The sequence below is a fragment of the Vanessa atalanta genome, chromosome 14 (assembly GCF_905147765.1).
Source record: "Vanessa atalanta chromosome 14, ilVanAtal1.2, whole genome shotgun sequence".
Lineage (NCBI taxonomy): Eukaryota > Metazoa > Arthropoda > Insecta > Lepidoptera > Nymphalidae > Vanessa > Vanessa atalanta.
Genome location: NC_061884.1, coordinates 2,596,035 through 2,620,818, shown reverse-complemented (window position 1 = coordinate 2,620,818; position 24,784 = coordinate 2,596,035). Strand labels below are relative to the sequence as shown.

General features: G+C 33.8%; 1 protein-coding gene across 7 annotated transcripts in view; it reads right to left on the bottom strand.

Annotated features, from left to right (window-relative positions):
* Positions 1 to 2,544: 2,544 nt before the first annotated feature.
* LOC125068872 (disheveled-associated activator of morphogenesis 1) overlaps positions 2,545 to 24,784 on the bottom strand; it is a 116,504-nt gene continuing 94,264 nt past the window's right edge. For 6 of the 7 annotated variants that reach the window (XM_047678230.1, XM_047678224.1, XM_047678225.1 and 3 more), the window contains 17 exons: positions 15,119 to 15,286; positions 14,568 to 14,786; positions 14,281 to 14,421; positions 11,395 to 11,623; positions 10,634 to 10,861; positions 9,980 to 10,119; positions 9,003 to 9,152; positions 8,177 to 8,332; positions 7,410 to 7,484; positions 6,844 to 7,173; positions 6,248 to 6,387; positions 5,824 to 5,985; positions 5,268 to 5,447; positions 4,976 to 5,099; positions 4,356 to 4,601; positions 3,864 to 4,046; positions 2,545 to 3,598 (listed from right to left, as the gene is read on the bottom strand). In XM_047678230.1, coding sequence (XP_047534186.1) covers positions 3,284 to 3,598; positions 3,864 to 4,046; positions 4,356 to 4,601; positions 4,976 to 5,099; positions 5,268 to 5,447; positions 5,824 to 5,985; positions 6,248 to 6,387; positions 6,844 to 7,173; positions 7,410 to 7,484; positions 8,177 to 8,332; positions 9,003 to 9,152; positions 9,980 to 10,119; positions 10,634 to 10,861; positions 11,395 to 11,623; positions 14,281 to 14,421; positions 14,568 to 14,786; positions 15,119 to 15,286 — 3,186 coding nt within the window. In that variant the 3' untranslated portion in view covers positions 2,545 to 3,283. The remainder of the gene's footprint in view (positions 3,599 to 3,863; positions 4,047 to 4,355; positions 4,602 to 4,975; positions 5,100 to 5,267; positions 5,448 to 5,823; positions 5,986 to 6,247; positions 6,388 to 6,843; positions 7,174 to 7,409; positions 7,485 to 8,176; positions 8,333 to 9,002; positions 9,153 to 9,979; positions 10,120 to 10,633; positions 10,862 to 11,394; positions 11,624 to 14,280; positions 14,422 to 14,567; positions 14,787 to 15,118; positions 15,287 to 24,784) is intronic. The other variant, XM_047678229.1, reaches the window with a different exon arrangement.

Below are 24,784 nucleotides of genomic sequence, written 5' to 3'. Positions count from 1 at the left end.
GACATAACACTATACAATAATCTGTTCAATCTATACTAATATTATAAATGCGAAAGTAACTCTGCCTGTCTGTCTGTTGCTTTTTCAAGGCCAAACAACTGAACCTACTTTAATGTAATTTGGTTCAAAGCAAGCATAAGCTATATATAAGGAATATATATAAGGAAGTAATAAGATGTTTTACGCCTGACGACCAACCCCTAAAATGCTAATGTCGAGTAGTGTGTACACCGGTTTTCATGGATACGCCACTCCGAGGTCACGGGATCAATTCCCGGCCGAGTCGAAGTAGAAAAAAAAGTTCATTAGTTTTCTATGTTGTCTTGGGTCTGGGTGTCTGTGGTACCTTTACGTTACTTCTGATTTCCATAACACAAGTGCTTTAGCTACTTACATTGGCATCAGAGTAATGAATGTGATGTTGTCCAATATTTATTTATTTTATTTTTAATGAAAGCTAGGTGCTGGGACGACAACCAGTTGCATAAAAAATAAGTCACCTACAAGAAATCTTCAAACTTAAATAATAAAGAATTTTACTTACGCTATACAAAACCTAAAATAAAGTTCTATAAAATGAAAAATTTTAAGCAATCATTAAAAATAAAGGATTCCAACAACAGCTTAGACGTAGTTAAAGGTCAGGCGGAGGTGATTGCGATTTATAAACTCTTAAAATAGTCGCGGAGGTGTCAAATTTAAAACGTTTCTAAATAATCTGATATGATTATAAAAAGGTTTATCTGATATGATTATAAAAAGGTTTATAAAAAGGTGTATATATACATATACGAACCCACACATACAAACACACGCACTTCTATGTGATGTTTATATTTTATACGTTTGCTGTATTTACACACACTACAACCACTTGTATTAGATTCATATATCAATTATACGCTGTTGATTTGATATCAGTCAAGAGACCAGGTGATCGGGTTTATTATATATTATAAAGTAAGTAAAGTAAAGTCAAATATCAGTGATCCACAACCAGAAAATAAGACTGAACACTTAAATTTTTTTTTAAATATTTCAGGCCCTTTTTAGAAAAGGTATTAATGAGACAGATAATAATTTCAAGGTTTTATTTAAATATTTTCTATTCAAGGTATTATATAATATACTATAGGCTTAAGCAATACTGAACAAAACAATAAAATTTACATAATATGACAAACTTCTATAGGTATGTAATTGAATAAATTATTTTAAAAAAAAAATCCATCTCATTACGGTAACAGATTGTATCGAAGTAAAATTAATATTTACATAATTATTCAACTATCATAAATCGTCACATAAATTAAAACATTTCTCAATTATTTGTATTAAAATAAACTACACACATACATATATATTAATCACGAAATCAGATCGAAATATAAGAAACATGTAAAATTACAAAATGTAAATTTCTCGAAAATTCCAAATATGGCATAAGTTTATACTATACATTATAAATGTTCAAAATTTACGCCGTACATTTAGGCATAGATTATCAATTCCTATTCTACGGTTCGTCCGACTGCGAGTTTTTACAATTCCAAAATGTCACATTCAAAACCTACCTCGTCACCACATTGCGTACGACGAACAACCAAGAGTTTAACTTACGTCCTTTTAATTATTTTATACTTCATTTTTATAAATAATATGTGCACGTTCTAAACTATTAGCGTGTTAATCAGCAATGTGTTGTACGAGAACCGCCGACCCACAACGAGGCACAACACAGAATAAAAATATACGTTTAAGAAATCACTTGTAGGAGTTTCCGTTGACATATACTTAAGTAAATTTTCTCCCTGCTTAGAAAACGTGCCATGTGATATGACAATGGTGCTTACCCCTCCATTTGAACCCTCAGTTCATTATTTTACCGAATATCTTTCAATAGACTTTTTACCGAATGTCTTGTGCGTATGCTCCTACAAGGAGTTTCGTGCATCAATATGGGTTGGCGGTATAATGGAAATAATTTAGCCAAAATGGAACGTAAAAAATATTAGTACCCTAATTATTAATAACTCCACCTTATTCCAACATTGTATATGTTGAGACAGACAGAAATAATAATATTATTCCGTTGTTTCATTTGCCATAAATATTTAGATAAATTCAAAATCAAATTCAGTATTGAGTTTTACACAAATATAAAAACGTTTAATTTAATTCAGGTCCACACCGTAAAGTTTCATAAGTCGTAAAACTTGCTAACATAATGTCTATGGTATATCCTCTGGAACACCAAAACCATAGATTTTTAGATAGAATCATAACTCATAATCTGACATATTTTTAAATGAAACAAATTATAAAATGTAAATAAGTTTTGATTACCGAAGTGTGGTACGAAATCTGAAATAAATAAATCAAAATTAAGGAATATCATGCAGTCTTACTTCACTCGAATAAATTTATTTATTTTCCTATCGAAAACATTTCTTTTTCACCCCGTTATAATTAAATAAGTCTTCTAAAGTTTCTCAGATATTCTTTTTACTCATCGAAATAAGTTCCATAGAAACATTTGTTTTAATCAAAACAGCTGATTATATAATTATATTTATTTTTTTTTGGTTACGTCACTAACATTCATAATATTGAATTTCTTTATTAGCTATTTTTTTTGTTTAATAACTTCATAAATGGAGAATTATATGCTGATATACAAGCACTTTGTCTAAGCAACAATCTTCGTTCAATTATTGAACTTAAATAAAATTATAAATATAATTGATCATAGATAAAAAAGATCCGTATACCATAAAGAATATCATCCATATTGTCTATGGATCTTTTTACAATTCGTCACAGATCACAAAGTGGGAACCACAATAAAGGATAAAGCATGAAATCCCAACCTTTGCGGCACGACTTCCCGGACTTTAAAGGTAATTTTATGATTTTAAATTTAATGTGACAAAAAAATATCACACTGTCACGCTATAGGTTGTAACATAACTTGTCGTTCGTCTTTGAAGATTTATGATTCCAAATAGTTTTCGTTAAAAAGTCCGACGCAATACGACCTGTCTGTATATATTTACGCCCTTAAGACGTGTCACACTGGTTGGGACGTCCTGCACGAACAAACCAAATATTGGCACAATCAACCTACTATTTCTCTAAGTAAACACGTTTATTTGTGACTCGATTATTTTAATCTAATCTACATCCAACACTGGAAATATCACTTAAAACGCTTATATTTAATGTTCCCGACATTCCAGGGAACAGATCACTCGGAATTCCATTACATCATATCTGGATAAGCTCAGTTCTTCTGTCGTTCCCTGGAATCTTCTCTGCAGACTCCTCGTGGTGGGGAGTCTCTGCCCTTGTACCCTGCCTTAGCGGCCTTTCTTGATCTCTTGATCTTGGCTACGTCATCGCCGAATACGTCACCGGTCCTCAGAGCTGATATGAGATCATCGAATTCCCCTTTCTGTCCATTGGTCAAGGTGCCGTCTCTGGAATTGTCACCGGAGTGCCCGTTGCAATCGGTGGTGCCGTTGGATTTACCGAGTGACCTACCAACTGAACTGAGGAGGCTGGAGCCCTGTTTTCTTTCCATTGTACGTTTCTTGAGCTGTGGAATTTTAAAAACTCTTAGAATAAGAAACACATTTAGTTCAATAGAGTATCATTCAAAAAAGAAACATCGAATGATATAATCCCCTGAAATTGTTTCAACTATTATTAATAATAATTAACAAAAAATAAATCTGTCCGTAGATTAAATTTTAAATGAAATATCATGACACTTTTATTATTTCGTATGGAGTGTTGTTAATGAGACAGACTACAAAAGACTATTTTTTAAGCAAGTTTTTGAATAGCAAGTCTCTTATTACCTCCTGTTCGTGCCTGGTTCTCCTCTCCTCCTCATCCCTCCGTCTCCTGGCTGCGTCACACTCGGCCCTGGCCTCTGCCAACTGAGTGAGGAATGCATCCAAAGCACCGAACAACTGCTCTGGAGACGCACTGGGTTCCTCACCGAAGGCATGAGCGCAAGCTTCCAGACGACTCTTCATATCCTATATTCATAACAATATTATATATTAATTAAATTATACTTTAAAATGATCGTATGTCAAACAGATCTTTATTTTAATGGAACTGCCATTCGGATAAAAATATTCTAAAAAATTGACATAACTGAATTCTCCATTCCATTAAATAATACTTAAATAATCTTCACTTCGTCAATACACACAATGTAATTTCGTATAATAATGTTATATTCCAACATTGGGTTAATTTTATTACAACTTTTATGTTGGAAGATACTGATTTATTACAATCTTATGACAAAAAAGTTCAACATGTATTTTATCTTAACCAACCTGGAACAAATCTTCTAACTGGGTGAAGGAGCAGACAGCATGGGCGTGGAACTCCCTCATGACTGGTACAAAAGCGTCATTCGGTTGTGCTGGAGCTGGTAAAGACGCGTGATAGTCCAATTCCCTCGACACTTCGCGTAGACCATTGCGTAAGGCGCCGACGTCCTTCTCTAGTTGGTCGATGCAGACTTTAGCAGCTGCTCTTACGTGGGGTAGATCTTCTTCGAGTAGAAGAACTTCTTTGAACTGTAATTTTTGAAAATACAATATTGGAACTAAAACTAAAATATATTTATAAGTTCAATATCATAATATCATCAATGTTGATGAATTGGTGTAGTTGTTGCTCTATTGAGTGTCGGAAGGTTTCTATATTCAACATGGGAAAGAATTTCATTTAACTTGGAATGAGAAAACACGAGACAATTGCCTATTTTTATAGTAATATTATTCCTTCTTAAAAAAGGGGGCAAAGGCTGACCTTTAATTAATATTAAACTTACAAATAAAAAAAAATGCCGATTTACTGCTCTGGCGATATGCTATGATACGTATCGTACATATAGTATGATAATTGTAATGTTAACAATTAGCATAAGCTTCAACTTTCTCAGACATACCTGCGTCTCCAACAGCTCAACGAGATAGTGTAACAGCGTTGTGTTTCGCGAAACGCTAGACTTGGTGTCTGCTAGCTTTCCTAGAGATGACAATCGGAAGCCCGACGCGTTTCCTCGAGCGCCACTAAATAAAAAACATCAGCAATAGAATATCATATAATATGTTACAAAAAAGTCAATCTCTAAGCTACTATAGTTAGGCCACAAAATGGTATCCGGCTCCGAGGACCGATAATATCCGACAATCAGTTCTGTGCAACCCACTTTTATGATATATTGTAAGGCCACTCACCGGTTCATGTAGTTGCCGAGCGCCAGCACGATCTCGAGCAGCGCGCGCAGACGGCGCGAGCGCGTCATGTCGCGCGCGGCGCGCAGCACGACGGACGCGCGGCTGCTGGCCTCCGCCACGGCGCCCGAGAACTTCTTCTTGAACAGCAGCGTGCGCACCCGCTGCGAGTAGTGGGGGATCCTGCGACGAATGCCATAGAGTTGGGAGCAGAGGAGAGTACACTTTTGGTGCAAGCCGGCAGCACCCGATCTCGATTTACTCTTCGATTGAACATCACTACTCCAAATTTCTGTATTCCGATTTAAATAGTGATTGAACCGTTGAAACCATCGATATAGAGGATAAAACACGTGAAACCCCGTGGTTGGTGAGACGTTGACGTTGTACTTAGATACTTCTATATATATCTATACCACGTCAGTACGCTATACATGCAGTGCCAATGTATATGGGCAGAGGCAAACTATTCGGAGATCTATTAAATTTAAAAACATACCAAAGTAAATGTTCTCACCATCTAATGGATTTATTTCGTTAGTAGTTTTTTGCCACTCACTTGGAAATTTCATAGAGGAATCGGTCCGCTCGCGCCATACTGTCTAGCTCATCCTGGTGTTCCTCCAGCAGAGCAGCTTCTTCAGCACTCGGTGTGAACTTCAGCAGCTGTTCCACCATATCAAGTGGAAGCTGTTCTCCGCTGTCCATGCGCAGAATTGCTCTACCATACAAAAAATATGCATTATGTATAACAATTTATGGTATATCCTTTTAAATAGGATACAACTCCAATTAGATTTTGATTAAAAATCATTACGATTCTGATAAGGTATTGTCATCTACTTTCGACATGAGTTACAAAAAACAGTACGCGTTATAAAAATGTATCAATCGACCTTGAATTCAGACGTAAATTTATTCAATTTTAAAAATGTAACAAAAATAAACGAAAACATAAGTAATAAAAGCTAACTAAAACTCACCGACAAATCTCCTCATCAGACATCTTTAACTTCGAAAGCAGGATCGTGCAGTTTTGGGCACGACGACCGTCGATCACAGATAAGATTTTGGTGCGCGGCTTGGAACCTAGCTGTCGTAAATCTTCTACGGATCCTTCGTTCTGAAATTTAGTAATAAATTATTTATTTTAACAGGATATAGACGGGAGGATTAGACTAGCCGCCACACCAGTATGACGTAGAAGAACAGGTGACAACCGAAAAGTGTCATAGATCAACTATGACTGTGTGTATGATGGTAATATCGAAAATCTGTTACTAACGTGAACGACTAGACTTACATTTCGAATATCATCATGTCTGTTAACTGTATATATGTATAAAATATAACTGAATATTATATTCAGTAATAAATACGATACGACAAAGAAAATAAAGATCGGAAAACGCAATTTTATAAAGAAACCACTACGAACCGAAAAATCCTAATGGGCTCCTCAATTCTTAGATTAATGTCCAACATAAGACATTTTATATATTTTTTTTAAATAATATTAAAACATGACATCTAGACTCTTCTCCTGTCAGGATTACAATTATATAGCAAACAAATTTACCTGAACGCCATTCTTCTGGTAGGCGCAGAACATCTTATCGATCGCGTGCAGATCCATCGCGTTGTACAACTTCGCATCGTCGAGCTCTTGCCAGATCGTACCGTGGAGTTTCGTATCCGGCAACTTGCTCCAGTTGAAGCTCTTGAGCGGGTTACCGGGGGTGGGAACGTTCTTCTTAGGTCTCGGGGGTACTGGAGCGAGAGGGGCCGGGGGTGCAAGAGGGGCCGGGGGAGGCATCGGTGCGGCGGGTGGAGGGGGGCAGAGCGATGGTGGAGGTGGAGGTGGTGGCACACTGCAGGTTTCGATAACTGCGCTCTTCAGATTGCTGACCTGAAAGATCAAATAAGTACAAAATAATTATAATAAATCAAAAAGAAAATATAAAAACTTATTGAACAAACTTTCAATAAGGGATGAAATAATATTAAATTTATTCCTATAGTAAAAGCAGACGTTAATAAATAATATTTATAAGCTACCTGAATGTATAATAATTCATAGGAATAAGTTCGTAAAAATTGCTAAGAAGAAACGTAGGGGTATTCGTAAAGGCAATTGTGACCTACCTTCGCGTCATCAGGTATGCTACCTTCGCTGACCAGTTTCTCGAATCTCGCTCGCTCAGCTCGCTCTTGATTCAACTAAGTGAAATAAAAACACGTAAATTAACGGAGTATAATATAAAGTTTTAAACTCATATCATATTCTGTATTTTTAATATAGATTAATTTTTGAAGAACAAATCCTAAATTATGAAAATGTACGTCTTGGAAATGTATTTTTAAATCCAACCTCGAAACATCGAAATATTATCTCATATCAAACTAGTTGCTATAGCAACTACAATGTTTCTACAGAAACAATATACTAATTTCCAAGCAAGTCATAAGCAAAAGCAACTTAAATACGGCACTAAATATCAATATTCAAATAAAATATTGTAAATGATTACACTTTTGAAACTGTTAAAACAGTTGTGATAAAGAAATTAAATAAAAATTACGTGTACGTCTCGAAAGCTGTGGGTTAGAATGAGAGAGAGAGCCTGCCTACCGCTGCCGTATGCGTATAGAGAAAGGGAAACCAAACAGACTGGCGCCGTAAAGCGTTACGTAACGAAACGGTTTATCGTCCCATTAGAAGTTATCACTTAAAAAAAACTTTTTCGATGAGCACGATACAAACATCACTAGACAACGACAAAGTCTTGTGTATTATATGCAACTATTCGAAACGAGTTGGATATAAGTAAAAAAATTAACAGCAGTGACTACTTCGCAAACGAGTTGGATAAATCTAATGGATACATTTCCCAATCCCCTATCTAGTTCACCTGTTGTTCGAGCTGGTGGGCTCTGCAGGCCGATGACCTGGCCCGTTCCGTGCACTCCATGTGAGCAGCCGTCTCCCTCTCGAGCCTCTCCTTCAGCCTCGAGACCACTCCTTCCAGCTCCTCCTTTTCTTGCGTTTGCTGGTCCACTTGCTTCTCCTGTTAGTTGTTAGCACATGCGGTGGTTTGTGAGCGTTAGTTTATTTTTATGAAGTACTGAGAGCGATACCATTTAGATTAAATATCAAATATCATGATCATTATAAAAGTAATTTTGAATACAATTTCAAGATAAATATTAAATAGCCATTTTTAATAATAAATACGATTCTTGGTCGTTAAGGACTTTATTGATGTGATTATGTTCGCTCACAGTATAATAAATAATAATGTTTCATTTAATTGGATTATATAAAGTGTTAAACTTTTAACTTAGCCTCTATCAATGAAATGAAAAAATAAAAAGTTTTAAATGTAAAAAAAAGATTATTTAAATTAAGTAAAAGATTTTTGGTAAACTCGTTTCAATAAACCACTTTCCCGGGCTTTTAATGAAAGCCAATGGGATGAAATTATTTAGTTATTGAGATTATCTCTAATGGCGATCCAATTATGTGATATTTAGTCACCGCTTCCCAAACTTACTCAACTCACGTTTAGGGCGATTCAAGTGAATATGACGATATTCGATTTAAAGGAGTAAAAATAAATTATTATAAAATTCATTCGAATCTAGATTATTCATATTTCTTCAAAATTCAAAAGTAATACTGTATCATCTTAAATCACCCGAAACGTACCATTTTCCTATAAGTCTCGTAACTCATACCTTCTTTGCTAGTTCTGTAGCCATGTCAACGTTTTCCCTCTCCAAGTTCTCAGCTTTAGTCCTAGCGGCGACCAATTCTTCTTCTTTAGCTAGTAAGTGAACGATCTCCCCAACATTTATTTCCAAGGGAGCGACGTCTGGATCATAAACCTGAAGTTTGTTAAATTATTCAAAATGAATACATGCTGCTATTTGGCTGACTCTAAATTTTAACCAAATAAAAATAAAAATTGAAGAATTACTTCATTTCCAAGACACTAAAGAAATAAAAGTGCACTTTCATTTCGTAATATTTAAAATTACACACGACAAAACAATGACGATACAACTGACATAAACACACACACACACAGACAGTCAATAGACTCATCATCATACAGAGATAATATCAACTTTTAAATTAGCTATCACCGCCAAACAACATACTTCATTTTTCTGGGCTCAGCTTTTAAGTGTGAGTAACTTAAGTACTGACTATAGACCCACAAATTATGATGATGATGATGATAATGTCGTCCGACCGATTTCGGTCACGGCGGCTAATCTTATGGGATACCAACCAACTACGCAGGACATATTATAGTGCACAAGGGTGTGCGCAAAACCAGGTACATCCCTATTCCGTCACTCTCGCAATCCCATGGAACGGCAAATCCAACACGACCGGAAAGAGTTCAAGCTCAGAACCAACAGCTTTACGTGATATTTTGAGGCACGGAAGTGTACACCTTTCCAGACTTCGGGTTGTTACTGAAAATTTTTCGACAGAAAAACCCAATAACTTTGTTGGTAGCCAACTCACCAAGCCACTCCAACCAATGAGGCAGTCAAGATCAAGACGTACATACGCATGATATACGCTGATACTTTTCATATAGTCCGACTGAGGAACGGTGTATATTTCTTGCAGAGCCAATGTTTCTGAGCAGAGATCACCAGTATAAAGGAGCCAGTTAAATAAGAAAACGAAGTCCCACCTTGACGTGATCGGAGCCGGTGTCGGAGGCGCTGTCGCGGTCGCTGTTGGCGCGGCTGCCGGCGGCGGGCTGCTGCAGGATTACCTGCTGCACCACTCGGTCCAGCAGCAGCCAGTGTTGCGAGTGGGGGTTGTATTCCACTTTAATGTTAAAACAGACACTCTTATTAGACTACAGCTATAATGCTGTATGAGGGATTTGCAGTTCAAGTGAGATTTAGTTTTGTCAATACAATTTTCTTGTAATATACCTATTAATTAACTATTTTTTAACTTATTTGAAATCTGGTCTCTTCAAACTTCTAAGTTTAAACCTTAATTTTTTTTATTAAGAAAACTTGCATCGCAAAATTTTTGGTAAATAAAAATAGAAACTCGAACTATGGATTTACAGAATATCGAGAATTCAGTAAATCATGCTCATGAGCTGATAAGGCCCAAAGTGTAAAACATCTTAACGAAAGATCGCGAGTTCTTCTGGACAGCAACACTAAGTTTTCATGTACTAAATTGTTTTATTTGTTCTATAAAAAAAAAAAAACAAATATTACGAAAATTTCTGCCCGTACCAAACGAAATTGTCCTATGTGGATAATCTTAGTGAAACAGGGTTGCAGAATATACCAGACATTTTAAACAGAAGGCTCAAACTTACATGGTAGTAATAAGAGATGTTCCAGCATGGAGAGTAGATGTGGATACGCAGCCGTGTGACTGAGCTTCCTCCTCAACAGTTCGAACATGGCGGCCGCGCTCTTGGTATCGACGTGCTGTTTGTCGAACCTCCTGGCGAGTTCTCTCTCGTCCTCATTTCGTACCATTTCGAAGAATTCGATGTGCCTATCGAGGGTCTCGTTTTCGTATTTTCGAAGTTTCTCTATTACTGAAATTGAAGATGATCTTATAAATAATAATGCTTAAAATAAAAACTACATACAAATCCCAAAAAGAAACATCTTTTGCATATATAAAATATAAGTGCACAAACACTTACTAACGCTCAAGTGTGACCTACCCTTAATAAACTTGGAATTGAATTCAAGTCGTGTAGTGCATTGGGACATATGGTATTCTTTTTTATTTTAATTACTTATAAGTATCAGAGATATAAGCCGATAAACAGAAATAAGCATTGTTTTTAAATATTGACGAAAAATGAGGACTAAACTGATTTTAGGTAACCAGAATGTATAATATTCGTCATTAATATTAAATGAGTAGTTTTTCTGATATTGTTTTAAATAGAAACGAAAATAATTAAAGTTTTCTGAGCAGTATAAATTGAAAACCAAGTATGTGAGAAATCACAGAACATAATTTACTTAATAGAATTGATTTAGTCAAATATTCGAACTCAGCACAGAAAAGGCTAGTAAACAAAATAGAGAAGACTAAAAAAGCTAATTAAGTACTCACCGGGCTGTATTCCTAACATGAGAAGCTCATATCTCAAGTGTAGCCTGAATTCTAAGCTTTCTTCCCCGGGGCCGTAATTAAGTACGGCGTTGACGAAGGACATAATGGCGGTCTTAAGACCTAGGTCATCACGATACGCGCCCGTACTACGGTCTAACTCGTTCACAATGCCCTGGAAGCGAGCACGTTCGCCTGCGTATTTTTGATAGTGGATCATTGCTTCCAAGACCTGTAATATAATAATTTGGAATGAGTATAAACTAATAAAGAACCAAACTTTGTCCAATTTCAAGCGTCGCACTTATCAGAAAAATTATCTTAATGATTTCAAACACTTAATGAATGTTTCTAATAAAATTTATAACATTCCTGAGAGTAAACTTTAGAGAATCACTTATGATCCTTATTCATGTTTTCATCTATTAAGAGGACTACAAGAGCTAAGTGCCCTTGAGAATCGCACGCACACACTTACAAAATCGACAAAAACGGCAAGCCCGTGTACTAAGGGTTAAGCGAGGTAACGAGATTACGCCCAAATATTCTAATAGATGGCGCCAAACCGAGCGACGTAAGATCCATCATAAATCTCATAAAAAATAGATAGGACAACAGAATTATTTTTATTTCTTTCGATGTTAGTTAACAAATGATTATAAAATAAAACTGATTCAATTAAACTTACAATATTTTTATTTATATTTTGTATACAATAAAATAGACAGTTAGTTTTAACCTTTTTTTTCTATTATTTATATTATTATACCACAATTAGTTCTTATACTAAATATTGAAACATACCAATTTTTAACATTTTATAAAAGTTTAATGATCTATTTATATAATAAAATCGTAAGTGTTCGAAATCTGTAGTGTAGTGACCGTGGGGTAACATATAGCGTAGTATTTGTTCGTTTTATTAATATTGGTTCATAAAGAAAAAATAAATATTCAATTAAAAAAAAAAAATGTAAATATTTACTAGAAAAAAATGTTAATATTTATTTATTTATTTATTATTTGTATTGCTTATGACTGTTATTCGAAAATGATTAAAAAATAAAACTGCTTTAATTAAACTTAAAATATTTTTATTTATATTTAGTACTACAAAAAATAGACGAGCCGAGATGGCCCAGTGGTTAGAACGCGTGCATCTTAACCGATGATTTCGGGTTCAAACCCAGGCAGGCACCACTGAAATTTCATGTGCTTAATTTGTGTTTATAATTCATCTCGTGCTCGGCGGTGAAGGAAAACATCGTGAGGAAACCTGCATGTGTCTAATTTCAACGAAATTCAGCCACATGTGTATTCCGCCAACCCGCATTGGAGCAGCGTGGTGGAATATGCTCCAAACCTTCTCCTCAAAGGGAGAGGAGGCCTTTATCCCAGCAGTGGGACATTTACGGGCTGCTTATGTATACTACAAAAAAAAACATTTAGTGTTAATTTTTTTTTTAATTTTTTTATTTAATTTCACTTGTATGTATTAATGTTATTACATATTTCCTGGAATCTTGGAATAAATATTACACCCACTTTCAGCTGAAAGTTGGCACACATATTTAATCTCGATGACATTGCACGATTCATGAATTGCTGCTATATTCAATCCAATATGGCGGACGTTACAAAAAAATTTAAATTTATGAATTACGTACAAATGACACTTCTAAATATTCTAGTTCTCTGGTTCACAACAATTACATTTTTTTTGTTACGACTTTACTTTTTTTTATTATTATTAAAATTAGTTCATACATAACTTTAATTCTTATTATAAACAATCGATAAAATTAAACTCTTACGCAATATAAATAGCTTCCGTGTTATTGTTTTCGACTTTCTTTATTCTGTAAAAAATAAATATATGTTAATAATTACATTTTTATTAATTATAAAATTATGTATTTAAAAAATATGTATCTTAATATGTCATAGTAGTTATAATGAAAAAAAAATGCTTCGAGTTCATGGGGATCGAATGTAGTCACTTGATCCCCATGAAAGTCAATTGATGTTTTCCTTCCTTTGACCAAATATTCTATCGTAATTATTAAGAATGGCTCGAAAAATCTGATTATATGCGAACTGATTGCACATTTTTCTAATAGATGTTTTCAATATTCATAATTTATAAAAAAAAAAAATTAAATACTCTTACCTTTTAATATCGTTCATATGTATGTTCGGCGCTTGATTTATATAAACGTTTTTTAGTTTTCCTCACGCGTTTCACTTTATTTCCCATATTTACACAATTAAAATTTATAACAAATAATATAATAAAAAAACAAATACCTAATTACTACTACACTATTTTAACTTAATATATTTATTTACAAGAAAGAATAAAATTTATTATAAGAAAACATGAAACAATGAATTTACAATTAAAATTACAAAAAAATATCTCATAACGTAATGAATGATGCGGCGAAAAGATTGACACGTCTGTATAGCATCAGGCCTCGGCCGGCATTGTCTGTACACGGCGTTTACGCACACATGCGTACGCATTTTGTTCGAAAATAAGAATATCGGATTTAAAAAAAATATATTGATTTTACTAAAAAAGTGACACCCAGGTTAAATAGTATATTGCTTGTAGAATAATCTGACAAAAAACCAGAATTATGGAACGTATATAAGTATCGTTATTATTGATTAAAAGATCTTTTTAGAGGTAACTTTGTGATTTTTTTCTATCGTACCAAATTAATTACATCATGTTTTCAAAATAACAAATACTTAGCATGTGTCCTGAAGATTATCATATATTTTTTTCATTTGGTTTACTGCATTGGATCATATACTTTTTTGCATTATAAAACTTGCATTTAGCTCATGTAGTCCCCTTAACTCAATAATATGAAACTTTACCTTTTTATGTCCCCCTGGTACGAGACAAACTGCTCCCAAAATCTCCAAGGCAGCAACTTTAGTCTTAACATTTTCTGTGTCCATCGACTGCGCGATCAGATCGATACTCGTAGGATGCGCTAGGACGTGAGCTCGACCCGTCTGCAAGAAAACATGGAATTGATTATTTATATAAAGAATGCTGAATAACAAACACGTCTATAAAAATTACATCTTCTTAAATATCGTAGTGATTTTCATCCACAAATAAAGCATGTATAATGAACGGCAAACTAAATAATACTCACCGAGTTGTTCATAAGTGCTTTGATCCCAGCAATAAGGTTGTGTCTTGTGGTGGCGTCATCTCGTGGGGCTCTTTGCAGCGCTTCCAACAAAGCAGCAAGACCGCCCTGCTTGATGAAACGCAGGACGAAACTGTGCGCTCGCGTCCGAAGCGCGGTCTTCAAACCATCGACTAGTGCACACGCTTCGGTGGGTGTTATTGCTTCCGATGATGAAAAGGCCTAAACCGAAAACAAAGTTTAGTCTTAGTGCAAATTGGACTGGCCTTGCAATCAACCTCTCCTTAAACAATTCATATATTCCTTAGGCAAGAATGCCTCGTCATTTAATAAGTTTATTGTGTAACAACGACTCTACAAAAATTTAGCTTGGAGACTATATTCTAAGCTTGTTATGTAAAATAAAAACCAAATTTGTATTGCATTAATATATCACTAAATTATAAAAAATCGGGCCAAACAGTTTAGACTTATGACGTTTACAATATAAATACATTCTCAAACCTCAGTTCAGATTAAATGAAACCCAAAATATACAGACTCCATAAACTTACATCAGCAATTTCGTTCAGAGCCTTGATGTAGTCTTCAACTTGCGGCGCTGTTGCCAGTGGGGGCGCTTGTCCAGGTGGCGGTCGTCGACTGCAGTAGATCTGCCACTTTTTCGCCGCGGGCAGTTCCATCATCGCCGCTTTATTGACCGCTGTCAAGTCCAACTCTTCCTATAACAAACAATCATAAAACATGAGGCGACGTTATCTTTTTGCGTTGCCTAACCGAAATAACTACTAAACCAATATCCATAAAACTTTATCAGGAGATTAACAGGTTTCGAAGAAAGTTTTATTTAGGACATAATATTATTATAAAAGAGACTGCGCTTTGAAATATAACCAACGGATATACAAAATGTCTAATAACAATAATAACTATTGTCGTATTGATAGTTCATCTCAGCATATCGCACTTAAAGGCACCTACTAATTTTAACGACAAAATACTAGTTAAATAATGGTTTAAAAATACACAATAATATCAATATTTTGTAAAAGTATGTATAACTAAGATAAAAATAAAAAAAATATTAAAAAAAAAACATGTATTTAATAAATATTCAATACTATTTTGTGTAACTATATATTATATACTAATTTATTTTTAATGGACGAAGTTCAACTTACTATCTATACAGGAGATTAATTCGTTATACAGGTTTGTTTTTAAAATATTTCTTTACTTATTACCCAAGTAGATATGTCGATGACTTAATTTGTGATGATTACTTGAACTAATGACGTAACAAACACGAATCTCAAATCCTTATAAACAATAAATAAAAATCAATTAAATATAAGTGTAAATTTATTTGATTATTTTAATATATTAAAATAGATTATATCGAGAGCTCCTTTTCTAACCAAAACCAAATTTTCAAAACGGTAAAATTTCTGAGTAACAGAAAAAAAATAAAATGTAATAAGAACTATTTGTACGGAACGCCGGTTAATTAAGACAAATACAGGCGTAATTATAAATCATTTACATATAAATTTGGTTATTCAGTAGTCCTAAATCAGATGAGAAATACCACAGGCCTAATAAGTTAAACCGGATCTAAGGCCCTTGGAGACCTTCACACAAATACCCCGAAACCGAAAGGAAATGTTGACAGAAAAGACTTATGAACGAAGTTATTTAAAAAAATTGGCCGCGATATTCGAAAATTGTACGTCAGGCTTGTGTTCCATGTATGGAAAAAATAACTCACTCATCATGGGCTTCAGCGTGCTAATTAACACACTTTGTAATAAATTAATTTTAGTAACTTTTTTTCTCTATGTACTACTCAGAGTCGTCATCGTCCATAGAAATGGAGCACGATGATCCTAAACGATGGTCGTGGGTTCAAATCTGGGCAAATCAAAAAATTCAAAAATGTTGACGTAGTACGAAGAGTTTTGTAAACATAAAAACCGAAAACATTTCGGTCAGGCGAAGTGTACTTTACTAGACTAAGGACGGTCGCTCACGAGGAGAGCATTTGTATGTAATATACATTTGTATGTAACAATCCAAGAGCATTCGCCTGCAGTCGAGTTACTTCTTTTTACAATGTCAGACGAAATTGTATCATTACAGGTTACGCACCGTTATACTCAATACTACTTACTGACTTTTATAGTGGTCGAATCTGAAGAGAGACTGCCGTAAGGCCATGCATGGCCGTAAACCTTAATATGATGAATAATAGGTTGTTGTTATCGCGGTAATCTCAGGATCTTCCAATCCTATTTGGAAGCAATACTTTTGCTTTATACACATTATTAATAAAGGCTATAATAATAATATCACCACTACCCATAGAGGCCAAGGAGTACCGTTTAATGAGGATGAAATCGCACTGAGCAGCTACTATATAATAAAGCAAGAGCCAATGACCATAGACAAATACTGATGTTAAAAGCAATAATAGAATCAAAATCGAAAAATTCTTTTTTCAAGTAGGCTCATAAGGCACTTTTGAATCGTCATGTTACACTGTGGAATTAAATTTAAAGCTAACACATGTTGGGAAAGTAGATTCTACCGAGAAGCACCGGCAAGAAACTCAGTAGTTACTCTTTTACAACATTTTAAATACAGATTATGTCAGTAAAGACCAATCAATATTTTATATGTCCTGCCTAGAACTCAATGAATTTTTTATCTTTAATATAATCTTGTATTGAGTAATATGCCTTATTAATAAATATTTTTTTATACGAGCTTAAAATTTTTTAAAAGTCCAAGTTAAAATATCTTAATACATGTTCTTTTTACTTGGGAGTTCTTACAAAATATTTGAATCATATCGCGTAAAGAACAATATCGCACACGGATAGTTTGATCGTCATGCAATATTATAAGAAAGTCCGTTAATAATGGTAATGGAAGCATTAAACAAATAGAGAGAAACGATTGTACAAGTCATCAGATCTAATCCAAATGACATAACTATCCGACGATGATTGACGCTTTCGATTTTATATCAAACCATTTCACAATAAAATTAGAAAACAATCTTTACATAGCACCTTATATGATTTTATACGTAAATCGTAGAAGAACATTTTAATATTCATTTAAGAATGAAAGGACCGTCTATATATCATACTCGTAACTTGTCAAATAAACGATTTGAATCTACTCAAATAAAAAATAACAAGCCGAGACGGCCCAGTGGTTAGAACGCGTGCCACTGAATTTTCATGTGCTTAATTTGTGTTTATAATTCATCTCGTGCTCGGCGGTGAAGGAAAACATCGTGAGGAAACCTGTATGTGTCTAATTTCAACAAAATTCTGCCTCATATGTATCCACCAACCCGCATTGGAGCAGCATGGTGAGAGGAGGCTTTAGCCTAGCAGTGGGAAATTTAAAGTAAAGTAAAAAGTAACAATAACCAATAATAATTAAATACAGATGAAACTGTCTTAGAGGGAGAGATATACTGAGTCTATCAGATTTGCTGATAACGACGCAATATAAATATAGCAAAATGCTTTACATGAGTAAATTAGCCTTTTACCAAGAAAAACAAAAGCTGACGTTAAAGGCACTGAAAGATATATTATTATTTTCTCCGCAAAAACAGTTTATACGTAAAGCCGTTATTTTCTAAGCAAACTGACTTTAAACACTCACTAACTAAGTATAACATTGTTAACTGTTAAGCAGTAATTTGGACGATAAGTCACCTACTTTAAATGAGGGAAGTACCAATCTGTCAAGGCGTCTGTCATTAAAGAATGTCAAGGTTTCATCCACGCCTATGAAATCTATAGAACCACGCCTGAAAAGAATGAATCATTAGGAATTGTCACTTGAGTGACAGTGACATGGAAACCAAATTAACTTCGATGACCTTTACGAGAACGACTTACCCAATTTTAAAGTATTAAAGTTGTTTTCTGTACTGATATTGTATATTAACCAAATATATTTTTATTATAGTTTACATCATACTAGCAAAATCCGGCAAACGTTGCCTGTCAAGATAATTTATATCAATTTTCGTATAGTATAACGGATAGTATAAAAATATTCTCCATAAAGAATAGTTACATACATGTATATGAACAGTTCCCGAACTTAAAAGGTGACGACATCTAATAACCTCAAGTAGATAACAATAATACTTTTTTATATGAAATATATTTTAATTGCCTAAATATCCTTTACGAATAATTAATTTGATAAATTTGTTATTGGGCTTTAAATTGGCAAATCTTCAAAAACTACTTACAACACACAGACACCGCCCTGTCATATATTATAATATGAAAACATCAAGATTTAGTGTTATTTCATCAGCACCACTCTGGGACACTTGGTTTTACATTATGAGCTAAATATTTAAAATTTTTAGGACATTTCGTTGAGTAAGAATGTTTTAACTCGCGTCGCTCCGAGTTAGCTAATTACCGGGTATGCTGAGAGCGTTTAGAATAATAACCTTAATCACCTCATCATCTCATATCTTACAGGTCACTGCGCTTGTTTTCAATGTTACCAAGTTTTTAGTACAGATTTGTATTTTTAAATTTGGATCTGGTAACATTTTTTAATTCTGTCATTGCAAAAGGTCGGAAGTGAAAATCATTTTCCGAGTATAAACTTCATTACTTGGTAGAAGGTACTACCCGCGTGACAAAAAAAAAATTAAGTATACTACTTAATCAGTTGGGTTTTAAAACCCAACGCTGATTTTCAATGGTATCTTATGTAGCTGTGACATTCCGAGATTGGTGTTACATTGGGAATGTAACTATTTACTTACTAAGTAATGCATTCTACGGTAAAAATCTAAAATATGAGCCATAAAATCACCATGAAGATATGATCGATTCGTTTCGATTCGTTTTTTATGGTAAAGTTATTTTCGTTGTAATTATGTACAACGAAATTAACCTAAAACGGAGACTTTCAAGAACTTTCGTTTACGAAAACATGACTGGCGTGTTAAATCTCGGATCCGCTTCTGAAGTTGCACTTGAGCGAGAAAATCACCGTTCAAACAAGAGTTACAAACAAATCTTGGTAATAATTTCACCCATTATTTGTCAATATTGGTTGCCATTTTACCTAAAACAGATATAACCTTAAAAAGATCATTTAATTAACTTTTAACTAATTAACAACCAATAAAACTTATATAAGATAAATTACGTAGAAATAAACAAAGAAGCACTTATGAACGTAGTAAGTAATAGGCATCATTTAAACTTTAATAAGATATAAAGATGTAGAATAAGATATTCAACATCTTTAATTATATTTAATTTTGCAACCTTTTCGTTAACTTCTCTTGTTTATATTGAACTATATTTCAAGTTGCATCTAGCAAATCGAACTGTAATTTTTAACACACTATTAGTACTGGTGGCAAAACAAATTAATATATATATATTTACTGTATTACTACAATAAATGCAACACTGGATTAAACAAAAGCTAATTTTCTAGAAGTATTTTTTTTTTCTATAAGTAGGTCCTATAACAGTTTATAAGCTCATTATGTTATATCATGAAAAAGTGTTACGATGAACATTATTATTTATTACATAAAAATAATAACAACGAAGCTTAATAATATTTTTTTTTATAAAATGTCACTTTTTATTTATCTATCTATTTTATTTCTTTGTCTCACTAAAATTCTATAAATTAAAAAAGAGGAATAGAGAAATCAGTGGGAATTGGGTAACTTAAAAATTAAAACTTAATGTTTGTTAAAAATTAGTCAAAGTGAAAAATAATTTGCTATCATAACCTGGTGTTTCCTTGGAGTTAATATAATTATATCTTTATTTACATGAAAAGTACTACAACTGACTACAACTCCTTTCTATTGATTGCATGTAACGTAGAAAGCTCGGTAGCACGCTAGTAAAGAATTCGAGCAATAACAATTTATTTTATTGATAAAATACTATAATTTAATTTTATATATTTTGAAACAAGTCAAGCTGAGATGGCCCAGTGGTTAGAACGCATGCATCGTAACCGATGATTTCGGGTTCAAACCCAGGCAAGCACCACTGAATTTTCATGTGCTTAATTCGTGTTTATAATTCATCTCGTGAACGTAAACATCGTGAGGAAACCTGCATGTGTCTGATTTCAACGAAATTTTGCCACACGTGTATTCACACATAAACACACTTTCGGTTACTTTCGCATTTATAATATTAGTACAGATGTATTTTAGTAGTATTATACACGTTTGTTGACACCTCGTTCATCCGATCGAGTTGAACTTAGTATAGCAGTACCATTCTATAAGAACTCACTACGCATCTTATCTCCGTGAAATATTGAAATTCAACTTGGTGGTACGCGAATTTGTGCTTTAAACATTATAATAATAATAGGCAATATCGCATATAAGTTATTGATATACAGTTTTTAGAGAAAAACTTTTTCTTAAATAGAGGTAGATGTACACTTTACATCAAATAGATACACATATATAGCGCTATTAAAAATATTAAAAATTCCTTACATCGCCAATGCGCCATCAATCTTGGAAGCAGATATTATGTCCCTTGCGCCTGAAGTTTCACCGGTTCCATCAAACCGGAACATAAAAATACTAAATATTGCTGTTTGACTTGCAGAAATATCTACTACCAAGTGTATCTATACAACTGTTCTCAACAAGCGCGTGAATGATGTATTGATTAAAACAAAAACAAATCGCATTACATGTAAAGCAACTGGCCATTGAAAAGTTACCAGGGGCGAAGAGTAATGTTACATGCATTAATGATACTCAATGAGATTACGCAAGAATCATCACATCGAAGCGAGGAGGTATCTCATACAGTCATTTAATTTAGATCCACGTCGAGCCGATTGATATTCGTGTTTTAAATCTAGTCTTGCCTCGATTAAATATGGGTGACGGGATGGACGGTGCCACAATGAATGCAGATCGTGACTTCGCGCTGTGTCAAGGCTACTTGAATAAATTCATTCGCGATAGCTTTAAAATTATCCAATAAAAATAAATACACGATACGCCTTTACATCATAATAATATTTATTATTTTTGTTTTTTACTGTTCCAACATATCAATTATTATCCTAATCTATAATATATATTTTTCTCTTTTTTAATTTTGGGACTTTTGTCCTACACAGGTACGTCAGTCCCATTGTCCCTTCTCCCTTTTTGTTTAAATATCATTTAATATTAATAGCCATTAAATAGAATTCTAGGAGCATCCTAGCAGATTCTGATAAAGGATCTGATAGAATACTCTGAACAAATCCAACATTGACCAAACGTGCTTTTAAATTATTTAAGAGTAACTTTCTCTGATTCTGAGTCTTGCCAGATTCCATCAATAGGTGATCTTCACATTTATCTATAATAATATTTAAAATGCGAACGTATCTCTGTCTGTCTGTTGTATTTTCCAGCCAAACAAACGAATGTGATAATTTCTCTATGAAGCAAGCTTGAACTTCAAGGAAAGACTACGACTAACCCCAAAAACGCGAGTGAACCCGCGGACAACGACTAGTTTTGTGTATAATCAACTGTATGAATTTTTGTTTCTGTTTTTTATATTGTGTATCTCTTTTATACTTATTTATTTTATATATATTCGTAACATATTAAAACTAATATTTATTTACGATGCAGTTTTTTTAATATATTTATAAATTTTCGTGCACAGGTCGTGATTTCAAAGCCATAAATATGTTTATTGATCGCTCTTAAATCTTATACCCAATTACAATCTTTACAATTTCAGAGAAAAATCGTTACCAGCTATTTGAACTCGCATTATTAAAAGATGATCGTGAGAAACATTATTATATACAGACAAAAGTCTTTGCATTTGGAAGTTTATTTATAAACGAATCACGTATTGAACAAATATATAAAACTGGTATCTGTTTAGAGTGGACTACGAAATCTCAATTACGATTAAACTGAAGGACAGATATTCAACACAGAACAAAAGATATATATAAATTTTTTTAATCAGTCATATATTTTCCTAGATCCGAGATGGCCCAATGGTTAGAACGCGTGCATCATAACCGATGATTGTCCGTTCAAACCCAGGATAGCACTGCTGAATTTTCATGTGCTTTATTTGTGTTTATAATTCATCTCGTTCCTTTATATATACCTACATGTGTCTAATTTCCATGAAATTCTACCACATGTGTTTCCACCAACCCGCATTGGAGCAGCTTGGTGGAGTGTCCTTCCAGTGGGGCATTTACAGGCTGTTACTGAATTACTTTTCTATATTTTACTAATCTATGTAGTCATTATACTCCTTACAGCATATATTTACTTTAAACTAGCTCGTTCTCGTTTCAAGTCATTTAAGATATACACTTCAGTTCTTATAGTAGCGAAATATTTATATATGGATTAAGTATTATTTCTTACAACGCCTTTGTTTTGGTTCTGGTTGACCTTTAATCATTTTCTCATATCAACTCATATAAGAGATTTAAAAAAAAACATTAACTCAAAATCCAGCGTCTAATTCAACGAAATAACGAGTACAATACAATAATTGTACATAAAAATGATCTTAAATATTTCTTTGAACACTCGGCTTGTTTAAGTCACGTAGACTGTTCAACCGCAGCACGACGTCGTGTGGTCGCGCTCGTATTACGATAAAGGACCAGGAACATTATTACGTTACAAGAATGACTTAATTATGCAACTTTGTTATAATAAGGTCATAAATAGACATTTCAATAATTTTAAATCGTATACGATACTTATGATGCAATCGTCATTCCATTACATTAAAACTTTGTAATATTAACATGTTCATACGTATTAACAGCATTCGAGCGAATTAAAAAACAAGACGAACAAACTTATCCTGTGTACTTAAAACAATCACAACATTTTGTAGCATCAATTAGAACATGAAACAAAAAATGATGACGTCATCAGTAAGACGTAAAAAAAAAGTTTATAACGAATTCGTATTGAACCTGTGACAGCAGCTCGTACCTTTAATTTTAACCATTAACCATTGCGTCAATATTAAAATACTAGGACACCTTTGCTTGTAAATATAACTATATATATATAGAGAGAGGCGAAAACTTCAAGTTCAATTAAGAGAAATAATTAATAACTCCAATTGGCAGTGCTGCCTATCACGCTGTCAGCAAGGAATCGGAGAAAGTTATAATAGGCATACCGAAGACGAATACGACGGGCCCTTTTCGACCTTATTGCAAGAAAATAACGGTGATTATTACACACATTATTATTATTCGAATAACATTAAATTATGCAGTAAAATAAGAAAGTTTAATAAACCGAGAATTGAGAATCATGAAATATTAAAAATATTTATATAATAGTTTCCTATTAATATATATTTTTATTTCTGTGCACGAACCTACAGTCATATTTTGATTCCTAAACGTATCCTAAAGCATTGACAAAACTGGACGAGTAGCATTCAAGAATTCAACGGCCCAGGTTGGCGCAAGCAATGGAACGAATAAGGAATGGTTTGTTTATCCTTCTCATTGTACCAATATCTGTTGGCAGGAATACGCCAATTCATACGTCAGTATTATAATCTACGAATTATAGACAAATTTATATAAAAAAATATGCTAGCAAATTTATTTATTAGCCGCGAGATGGAAAGCATTGGCTGTTATCGTATAACGCCTTTGTGCAAATAAATAGAACGTTTAATTTTTTTTTTATTGGACAATATCACACACACATTACTCTGATCAATGTAAGTAGCTAAAGCACTTGTGTTATGGAAAATCAGAAGTAACGACGGTACCACATACACCAAGACCCAAGACAACATAGAAAACTAATGATCTTTTTCTACATCGACTCGGCCGGGAATCGAACCCGGGACCTCGGAGTGGCGTACCCATGAAAACCGGTGGACACACTACTCGACCTCGGAGGTCGTCGATATGTTCGCAATTTAATTTTCAGCGAGCGACCTCTCTTAGCGCTTTCATTTTTGTACTATAAATATAAAGTACAGTTCGACAAACTGCGGCGATACAAATCTATTAGAGCTATCACTCGCTATCTTGGGACTTGAAAAAACACATTACAAAAATTCCAAGTAAAATGATTTTAAGTAAGCATTATAATATCACCGATATGTCAATATTTACGTTCAAACACAGAGTCAATATCA